The 10,866-nt window shown below is 41.7% G+C and overlaps 1 protein-coding gene across 3 annotated transcripts in view; it reads left to right on the forward strand.

The window, feature by feature from the left end:
• The window catches only part of CDIN1 (CDAN1 interacting nuclease 1), a 234,555-nt gene extending 224,558 nt beyond the window's left edge, over nt 1-9,997 (forward strand). For all 3 annotated transcript variants that reach the window (XM_024567672.3, XM_053928953.1, XM_045201959.2), the window contains one exon: nt 8,127-9,997. In XM_024567672.3, coding sequence (XP_024423440.1) covers nt 8,127-8,256 — 130 coding nt within the window. In that variant the 3' untranslated portion in view covers nt 8,257-9,997. The remainder of the gene's footprint in view (nt 1-8,126) is intronic.
• Nucleotides 9,998-10,866: the final 869 nt, after the last annotated feature.

The following is a 10,866-nucleotide window of genomic DNA, read 5'->3' on the forward strand; positions in this document are numbered from 1 at the left end:
ATGCCGTTCCTGTTGTGGAAAAGAAGCTTTCTATTTGCCTATGTATTTGAAATAATTTGGATTAGAAACAAAGTTCGAGTTAATATAACTATGTTTTGTGTGTGTGTGTGATGAAGACCCTTGTGTGAATAAGAACCTTGACTAATATCATCAAATCATGCCAGAGTCCTCTTGTCATTTCAGTTAAAAAGTGTTCTGTTGACTTGATCCAGATTAATATTGTAGAACCCTAGTATATGGAGAATCCTTTCTTATGTAGACATGGTAATTCGGCTCATTGAGAAGTAAATCAGTTTCATGAGTTTCCCTTAGTCTCTATGAGGAGAAGCAAATTGGATAACAGTATATGAATCCCACTACCCTTCATGTTGTATAACCAAAAGAGATATAAAATCACACTGACTTTCTAATAATACATGTAATGATTTTCTCATATGGCTGAAAACATAGATAAGTCAAATGAATGCCACAACATAAGATGCATCTTTATGCTAAAGGTGTTTTGCAAGCCCAAATGGGCCTTTGGGCTCATGGAGTCAATCCTGTTGAGCACGTCCAAACCTTCTTTTCTGGCTCAACCTGCCGCATTCACTGAATCCCACTGCTTCCCTCAGTTTCCGTCTTAACTCATTCCAGCTGCCTGTTTCCATTAATCTGAACAGGCCGTGGCCGTGGTCTGGATCTGCTCCTCTGTCCTCAGGTTTAGGTTCTGTCCCGAAACTTCTGAATGCTCTCATAGTGGGAAGCATTTCTCCTCTGAACCTTAGGCAGTGATTCTATAGTTCTCAGTTCTTCTACCTGAATTATAAGTTGCTTTCCCATAAGTTGGCTAGACACAGTTTTTAGTGAGAAACTATTGACTTTGTGCCTGGAAAATTATTCTTTGTAGACAGGTGAATCCCAGCTCCTACACTGGAATTTCGATTAGTCACCTGCCTTCCGGACCCCTGCTAATCTCTTTTCCAGGTGTCATAAATATGTTTCAAAGACAAATGACTTACAATTGCTGTGTGAATACAAGGCATAATGCCAGTACAGTGTAATGGCTACAAGCACACTCCATAGAGTCAGACAGCTTGGGTTCAATGCCTGGCCCTTTTTGTGCCTCGGGTTTTTCATTTGTAAAATGGGGGTGATCACAGTGCCCTCCTCATGGGGTGCTTGCGACTTTCAGATCGATATGTACATGTAAAATTGTTTCAATCCTTTCCTATCACATAAAAAGTGTGCAATAAATGTTAGTCACTTCTTTGTTGTTGGTTACTGCCATAATTTTGCATGTATTTCGACAGCATCTTTGAAGACACAATGTCTGGTCACACACAGGCCCTCTGAAACCTGTGGAGACATAGAAGCTAAATGGGCCTTAGGAAGCCAACCGGAGAGTTGGTTATTGGGGTTAATTTAGCAAAATGATATCCAACACTGATTGGAAGTGTCTACATTTGTGCATCTACCTTTCATTTTAGCACTCTCTGAAGAAGGTGCCTCAAGGAAAAGTCTTAACAATATAAAGTTAAATGAAAATATCATCCGGGTAATTCCTGTCTTTTAGGATAGTATAGAAGTATGGCAGGAAGCGGAGAGTATTTTATTTTTTTAGTTAAGAAAGAAAAAGGAAGTTCTTCCAGAATTCGGGGGGCCAAATTTTCTATCTGTACCTCTAAGCTCCTCAGAGAGCTACAGAAAGCCTTGGACTGTAAGACATGATTTCTAACTTACACCATATTCTGTTCAACATTTACAATCCTCAGAGACTATCTGAGGATAGCTACATTTTTCTGGAAAACTAAGAATTTACTCACTGAAGTACCATTTTTAAAACGTTCTTGGTGACAATCTTTTAAAAATATATTACAGATTGCACTCCCTTTCTTAACTCAACACAATGTATCCAGCATGAATTTTTCCCAGACTGTGCTCAGCACCTGTTGAGATTGACAGTCTGTTAGCCCCCAACACCAAACAGCCTTGGAGTGACACCAGTGGGGATTTTTAACGTGTCCTCCTGGGTTGTCAACAGCCCTTAGCTGGCGAAGTGCTCTGCCTGAAACCAGTCTCCCACACCCTGTCTTCAGCCCCTTCAGATTTGCAGCTTCAAAAGCCCAATAAACAAATTGAATAACCAAACCACAGCCCTAGAGAAAACATTGAGGATTCTTCATTTTATATATGATTTCTTTACATCTTTAGGCAACCTCGGTGCCCTGGATCAGCAGCAGGAAGGGCTGTCGGTGTGTGGTCTAAGTTAGGAGCCAAGAAGCTCTATTAGTGTAAAAGCACAGACTTGCTTCATGACTGGTTTGCCTTGATGAAGAGTTGCTACTTATTAATAATCTCATTCAGTAACCCCTTCTGCTATACATTCTGGATGCAACCATAACTGGAAAAAAAAAGAAACTGATCTATAGCCAACAGGATTCTTAGGACTCTTCATACTGCCTGTGTGAAGAACGGCATTAGATTACTCAAGTCTGCAGTGTACGGTAGTTATCTATTGCCGTATAGGAAATGACCCCAACACTAAATGACTTGAAGTTACACATATTGGTTATCTCACTTTTTCTGTGAGTCGGGACTATGGGCATAGATTAGCTGGGTCCTCCTCTTCACTGTCTCTCACAGGCTGCATTCAGGACGTTGGCTCGAGGTGTGTGGTCTCATCCGAAGGTTTGCCTAAGGAAAGCGCCACTCTCTAGTTCACTCGGGTGGTGGGCAGGATTCAGTTCCTCACGAGCCGTTGGGCTGAGGGACACAGACCACCCACCTCAGGCCCTTGCCATGCGAGCCTCTCCTAAATGGCAGTTTCCTTCATCAAAGTATGCAAGCCGAGAAGGCGAGCGCATGTCTGAAAATGAGGTGGAAGTCACAGTCTTTTGTAACCTAAGCACATCCTGTCACTTTTGCTGTGTTGTTTCTGTTAGAAGACAGTCACTAGATCCATCCCTCACTCAAAAGGAGGGGACTAAACAAGGGTCCGAGTCATCTGAGAGGCAGGGATCATCTCAGAAGTCAGCCCACCTCCATACCTCTCTGCAGCTCTTACTGCGACTCAGCAGGAACTCCAGCAGCACGACCACCGCTGTGGGTCTTCTTCGTTACTGCTGTTGCCCGTTTAGTTTGCTGCGTCTCTTCTGTACCCCTCCCCCTATACGGGGCAGTGGTGAGGCTGCTCTCAGTAGAGACAGTTCTAAACGGGACCTGGTGCAGTAACAAAGTGTCTTTCCTTCTAGCTCATTTTTTCACTATGAATGTGAACCTTATAAGCAGGGACAGGTTAGTTACAAATATGCTAAGCATTTTTTCACATCTTTAACATTATCCATATCACAGACTCTCCTTCGTGTATGCACTCATCTAGAAAAGATCAACCCATTTAGAAGAGTGTCCCCCAATCCTGCCAAATGAAAATCTTTAAAACAGCCAAAACTAATTTTTGCTAACTGCCCCCCTACCGTGTGATTATAGCTGTGTTTTTAGATTCTATCTACTTAGAAAATACATGACCAAGAGCTAACATGATTCTATTTTATTATCTACATCGCTAAAAGAGGAGAAGATGTACTTATTTTTTTTCTGAAGATACTGCTTAGTGTGCATAAGGATGTCTTGCAGTCTCCTCACGACCACTCAGGGGTCTCTGGCCCAAATTCAGGAACCTCTGAGTTAGGTCTCAAGACAGGGGCCAAGAACTCAAATGCCCACAGGGGACAGGTGGGCATTTATGAGCATAACAGGCAGGGCATAAAAAAAGAAATGTGTTCTCTTCCATTTCTTCCTTGAAACCTGAAGCCCTCTGAGGTTGTCTTTGCCTTCCCAAACTTGATGGGGATGTGACTATGAAGAGTAGGTCTCTGCAGTGAAAGAACAACTGTGGTGCAGGCGCGATGAGGAGTGGCCCCCGGCACCAAGCCTTGGCACAGGGGGCGACAGAGTGGTGGAGACTGTGGCAAACCTGAGAACACAGAACACGTGTCGCGCCTAAAGGGACAGCCATTACTTGGCTCCCACGGACCGTCACCTCATCAATTCATTTCTCAAGAGGATGTAAATATGCAGGATTTTGTACAGAAGCTCCCAATTTTTAAGTGTTGGCTCAACTTTTTTAAATTGACAAAGTCTGACCTTGATTTCATAGATCCAGTCACAGAAATGCCACTAATTTGCAAGGCAGCTGACCCCAACAGGGCCACAATGTAGCAAGGAGACAAATGGTGAAACAGAGAGATAATCTCTGGGAGACAGATGTGCACAAAACCCACAAAAGGGTACCCAGCTTTCGTTCCACATGCTCCTATCTAATTTCTCTAACTACTCTAAATGGAAAGGGAACCAGAGAAACACATTACAAACACATTTATAAGGTTGTTGTTATTGATGTAGAACTTCATCTTTCATGCCCTCAAGGTCTGTCATGGCTATTGACTTTCACCTCCCATTTTTTTCAAGAGGTATTTGTTATTTTTGCTAATTTAGTGGTATTTTATTTACAGGCATAATTACTTGTCCAAAAGTCACATTCCAGTGTCTGCTCCACAGGAGTTTGTAAAATCCATTTGGAGTCTTTGATCTTATTACTTCACCATGAGTACAGTAACATTAAAGTCATAGTCAACCTAGAACTGTGTTTACAGAATCAAGTCAGATACCCGTGCACATCCCATTACGGCCGGTCCCCCGGCTGGGGCAGGGCTGCAGTCCCAGTAGCAGACCAGCCCTCCGCTTTGCACATTCCCTTGGGCCCAGGGACTCTGTTTTCTTTTAAATGCCGTTAACAGTGTCTTTGATTTTTATTGGTCACAAAGGTTATGTTTGCCTTCCCAGTGATCTCATTCGTGTCCAGTAGTGCCACAATAAATGGGAACAGGCATCAAAAAGGTGAAATCCCTCAACTCACAAGCATGTACTTGACCTACATAAACATTTCTAAGGTCCTATTTTCTCTGTTTTATACCTTTCTAGAAGAAAACACTAGAGGTGACTTGCTTGGTTTTTCGAACTTGTCAACCAAAATGTTCCCTCTGTTCAGATAGCCAAGGAATTAATTATATAAACTTTCTTAATATGGTCAGGCTCTTCATAAACAAGTAGGTTGCTGCGAGATTATCTTCCCAGTATCTGATAATCTCTGGATCGAGAGTTGGAGAAAGCTCAGAAATGCACTCACATTGGTATCAGGAACAAGGCCAGATCTTGTTCTGTCATTAAATTTCCAAACTTGTCACCCTCTAAAGTTCCTATTATTTTTCTCAAAGACCACATAATTTGAAAGCCTCCCTCTACCAATCTCCATTTACAAAGGGTGGTTGTCTTCCCTTGTCTTTAATTAATTAAGCACATACTGTCAACCAGAGCTTTTGAGCCACATGAGAGAGTTAATAGTACCTAAATTAATATAATTCTTATATAAAGCTAAGAAGCAAACACCTAGATACATGGTAGAGTCTTGGGATGAGTCACTAGTCACATATACTGATAATTTACAGACCCACGTTGCTACCTTTAGGGAGTCCTGGTAGTGAACCATCACAGGAAATGTTCAGATTCATAATCTTGCAAAAACTTTTTTGAGGTGCAGATTTCACCCGCTACCTCGCAAGTGAAACGAGTCCATTTGCTTGGTCTTTGAGGTGTTTTGCAGCCCAGCTTCTTTGCCTAGAAAATGCCATTTTTATAAAGAGCTGTCATGCTTTGTGTCCTTTGGCTTGTGATTTAGCTGCTCAGCAGAAGTACAGACTGCTCTTGCTCTCTCTCGGTGCGGGTAATATGTGTTTTTGTTTTATTGAATCTTTAAAGCACTGGGCTTGTTGTTTATGACCCTCATATATTTCTTTGTTCTTTTCCGTGACTGGTTAGATCACATATTTTTTTCTCCCTTTGTAAAAATAACGGTGCCTTTCTAGAGAACGTCATGGTCTCCAGAATGGCTGCATAATACGCTGGAGGAATGTGTTCAGGTTAATGTTAGGTCCATCGAGGATGTGACTCAGGGCTGCTCTGTTGATGGGAAGGTTTCAGGCTTCTCAGATCTCATCCTCAGACTTGCAGGTCTTTCTGCTCTCCCCAGACTTGTTTTGACAGATCTGAGGTCATTTGATAACAATTACAGAGCTTTTTTGTAAAATAGAGATACCCAATGGTCTACGTTCCAGCTACAGACAAATGTTTGTGATGAAAAGTTACTAAGCAACCCTCAGTTAAATAGAGGCAGGTTCTCCTCCAGGTGTGAGCTTCACCTTGAGTGCATGTAAGCACTGGAGCCCACACGCCTGTGCCACGGCAGTGCGGTTCTCCTGACCTCAAAGGAAACTTCCTTAGACGTACTAAGGAAGAAGAGATCATCATCTGCAGCTAGCCCTGAATTCAGGTAAACGCCGCAGCGCCTGGTGCTCCGTGGCATCTCATCTGTGCGTAGTGTCCTCTAAAACCAGTTCACTTGATAAGTTGCCATCTCACGGTTCTGTCCTTGCATGGAGGGGATGCAAAAAGTTTTAATTAATCTCGTATCCAACTTGGCTACCTTACTGATGTGAATCCCCAAATAAACCAATGCATGACATCCAGCTGAACTTGTTCCTGTGCATACAGTATCTCACAGCCCATCCTGTACTGTTAGTTTTGGCAAGTACACCACAGCATATAATAAATCATGGAAGGAAAAAGCTTTTTGGCCTAGCGTGGTTCAGCCTGCTGTAATGTCAGAACACAGAAAGCAGTTCTGTTTTTAGACATCCTTTTACTAACCTAGCATTCGTAATTTATGATTTCGCTGTAAAATTCCTGCAACACGACACCAAAAGTAGTGCTGCCCTTTAATTAAGAACACTCAGTCAAAAAAACGTGAAACCGATGTGCAAACCATGTCTGTGTGCACGGTGATTGATAGTGATCACATCCCTGTGAACCCAGCCTGGAGGTCCCGACTTCCTGATGGGTAAAGTAGTCTATAGGACGACTTCCTGAGCCTGCTGCTCACCAAATTCGAGATAAGTCGGAGACACAGTGTAGAAATATTGAGGTTTTAAGCCTGAGTCTGTCTATACTTTATCACGAGTCTGTGTGCCATTATTTCTCATTTTCATGGTAAAAAGAGAAAGAGAGAGAGAGAGAGAGAGAGAAGGAAGGAAGAAAGAAAGAAAGAAAGAAAGAAAGAAAGAAAGAGAGAGAGAGAGAGAGAGAGAAAGAAAGAGAGAGAGAGAGAGAGAGAGAGAGAGAAAGAGAGAGAGAGAGAGAGAAAGAAAGAAAGAAAGAAAGAAAGAAAGAAAGAAAGAAAAGAAAGAAAGAAAGAAAGAAAGAAAGAAAGAAAGAAAGAAAGAAAGAAAAGAAAGAAAGAAAGAAAGAAAGAAAGAAAGAAAGAAAGAAGAAAGAAAGAAAGAAAAGAAAGAAAGAAAAGAAAGAAAGAAAGAAAGAAAGAAAGAAAGAAAGAAAGAAAGAAAGAAAGAAAGAAAGAAAGAAAGAAAGAAAGAAAGAAAAGAAAAAGACCTACAACCAAACTTCATGTCCTGTTTGAACTCAGAGAGGTGGTGATGCTGAGAATGGCGAGGCAGGGAGAAGGTCCCTAGACAGGCTCCCCATTGTCCTATGGATTTCTTTTTTTATGACTGGAAAGAATGGACTTCTCTCTGACCCTATTATGCATGAATAGAACATTATAGCCAGAGGAGGACCTTGAGCTGTTCCATTTTTAAATTATTTCTCTTTTTGAAATTATTCTTTCTCCTCAGTTGCAAATAGCTAAGTTCAATTTTGAGGAGACCTCTAAGTTGTAGGAGACTAAAATCCCAAGCCTGGCACTCCCCAGGGCTCATCACTGTTTCCACTCTGGTTTTATCCTGCATCAGCCCAAGCTCGTGACATCTTCCCAAAAGGTAGTTAGGAGGGTGCATATACCTCAAATACTTCAGGTTCCTTGAAAGAAAGGTAGTAAATTTGCCCCAGGTGGTAATACCTGCGTTAAATAAGCTCTTTGGTATCACTGCAGCTACTCCCAGTCATAATTACAGCAACCAAAATAAAAACATCTGTGCAGTAACATCATTTAATCATCTTCCCAGTGCTTCGAGGATTATTTTGGGGGGAACTATGTTGATACTACGTGTGCACATTATTTTCTCGTGTTTCTGCAGATTCGGGCCAGGCCTGGTCATCTACTGGTACGGGTTTATCCAGGAGCTGGACTGTAACCGGGAGAGAGGCATCCTGCTCAAAGCCTGCTTCCCCACAGACATCGTCACCTTGTGCCACAGCGTAGCTTGACCCCGATGGTCCTGGAAGAGAAGCTGGGAGGAAAAGGTGAATCCGGAAGCAATTTGACTTTCCTGCAGCGTCAACTGCTGGCAACATCTGCTCTGAACTCCAGCTGAACTGCTGCTGCCCGTGGTCACACCACTACCTCTTTAGACAAACATATCAAGAGTTTCTGTCTTCCTTCATCCCCTGCTGATGTGAACAGCCAAGAACTACAGACACAACCCACTCATTATCCGCGTTTCTGTCTCCGTCAAAGAGTTCGTTTATAGATAGTCATAATCTTTCTTCCTTCCGGATGGTTTCTCCTTGAATACTGAACAAAAGAAAAAACTGTGGAAACCGAAAGGTGTGATTTTTCAATTCTCCCAGTTACCGAATCGCCCTCTTTTTTTTCTCCTAAGGCTCCATTCATTCTCTCTCCCTCCCCTTTCTCTGTCCGTACCGATGCCCAGTGTTGCATTGCCTCATGGAACAATCGAGCACCGTCTTCAGCGAAGTACAGTCTGACGCTGAATTTCCACCCTCACCTGCAGGACCCTGGGAGGCCTCGAGGCGGCCCGTGCTGCGTGCTTGTTTAGTCCGGTCTTTACGGTTTCCTGACTTCCATGGCCTGAAGCCAAGCTGAAAAATACACTTGAGGAAAATTTCCTCTTTTTATAATACTTATTTGAACACCAAACATTTTTCATTTATCTCATTTGGAAGTATGAATTACATTGTGTCTGGAAACCACACTCCTTCGTTGGCCTGGGGGCTGCGGGAGACGATGGAAGCTCGGTGCCAGCTTTGACAAGAGTTTATTTTTAAACGTGGCTGGTTGTCAGTGTGTATAGTATTTTTGTGAGTAAAATTTTTTAAAAGTGCAGTCGGTACACTGCTTTTTATCTGCGTTTTTTACCACATAATTATGTAACACTCAAATAATTTAGGCAATAGAACTATTCAGCTGTGAGTGAGTGAAGTGCACCACAAATACCTAAGGTGGTTTTCAATAAGCAAAATAAAGGGGGGGTTGTATTTGTTCACTTTTATCTATTCACTTTTTATGCTGTAAATCAAATTTCAGTCTAAAGCAAAACATCAATAAATTCATTATAAACCTATATTTTGGAAAGGTAAAGATAAATGTATGCCCAGAAATGTATTTAGTGTAATATTTTCCCTAGTGCTGACAAAAAATAATGACTTTTAGCATGTTGAATTGGTAAGCTTGGAAATATTAATTAAAATGTAAGCTTTTACAAACATATTTAAGTTCTCTGTATTGCTTGGTTCTTTCAACAGACTAACTATGCTATTAGTACTATGTGTATTTTGTACCTAAGAGGTTTGCACAACTCTGCTTTTTCTTTTGAAGGATCCAAACATGCAGATTTCACCTCTGCTGAGGGTTGCATTAAACAAAAGGAAAGAAAAAGACGATGAAACAGTAAAGAGGTCTCAGGCAAACTCCTCTTTCCATGTAAAACACCTCGTTCGAGTTTTGAGAGTGAAACAGAATGATTTGAAACCACTGCTCTTGTCTACGCGCGCGCGCGCGCACACACACACACACACACCTTAAACGAAAGTGTTGTGAAAATCAGTTTTCATGGCACGCTCGAAACTGCTTTTTCTTCTTTCGGAATAAATTACGTTTATCTGCACAGATGTTGAAAACCCTGTTAAACCCTTGTCAGGGATTTGTTTGTTTTCCATTAAACAAATTTATGGTGGGGGTGCACAAATAAATTAAAACATAAGAGGTGCTTGCATTTCGTATTCATTCTTCTACCTGGCGCCCTGACATAATGTGTTATGAGAAGGTATTGGTGCTCTCCCGCAAAGGTCCCACCTCCTCTTTATGAATGAGGTTTTAAACTTTGGCTCTTAAAAGTGGTAAAGAAACCAGCAGTAAACTGCGCCTACTATGACAAAGTTACAAGTTATACAAAACTTAAGCTTTTTCCCACATAAGAACTAATGTGATTACTATACCTACTTCTTTTCGGTTGGAGGAGTATGGGGGGAAGGGAGTAATGTTCCCAAACAGGAAGCTTAACTCTTATTCTTTTATTTTATGCTAGAAATATTTATCTGTGTTACATCTATGTGTGTTACTTGTTTACTTGTTTGTTTGTTTGTTTGTTTGTTTAGTTTAGACAACATAAACATCATCCCTGGAAAGTAGACACGGGATGTCAACTTTCTTTTATTGCCATCATCATTAGAACATTAACATTAAAGCCAGATCTTGTTTTATGGAGCCCTCTGCAAACTGTGTTAATGAATTATGCCAACCCAGAAACCAGGCGTGTGTAAAACGTAAAAGTAAATGATGTTCTCTCTGGCATGTATAGACTCGCCCAGCATCTGCTCTCACTAGCAAATAGGAGAGCCTGTTGGAAGTCTGGCAGGGGATCCGCTCAGAGCAAAGCTGATCCAGCACTGACATCTCAGGTGGCTCCGTAGACCCCTTCCCCATCTCAAACACCCATTCACCCCCACCAGAAAAACAATGAGAATCTTTTATTTTCCTTTGCCCTCTAGTGAGGGATATGTCAACTCTTCTAAAGACTCCTAAAATGGCATGTGAAAGAGAATGTTCAAGGCTCCAAAGTAGAAAACTGGCTCTCC

This window comes from Desmodus rotundus, chromosome 7 (assembly GCF_022682495.2).
Source record: "Desmodus rotundus isolate HL8 chromosome 7, HLdesRot8A.1, whole genome shotgun sequence".
Taxonomy (NCBI): Eukaryota; Metazoa; Chordata; class Mammalia; order Chiroptera; family Phyllostomidae; genus Desmodus; species Desmodus rotundus.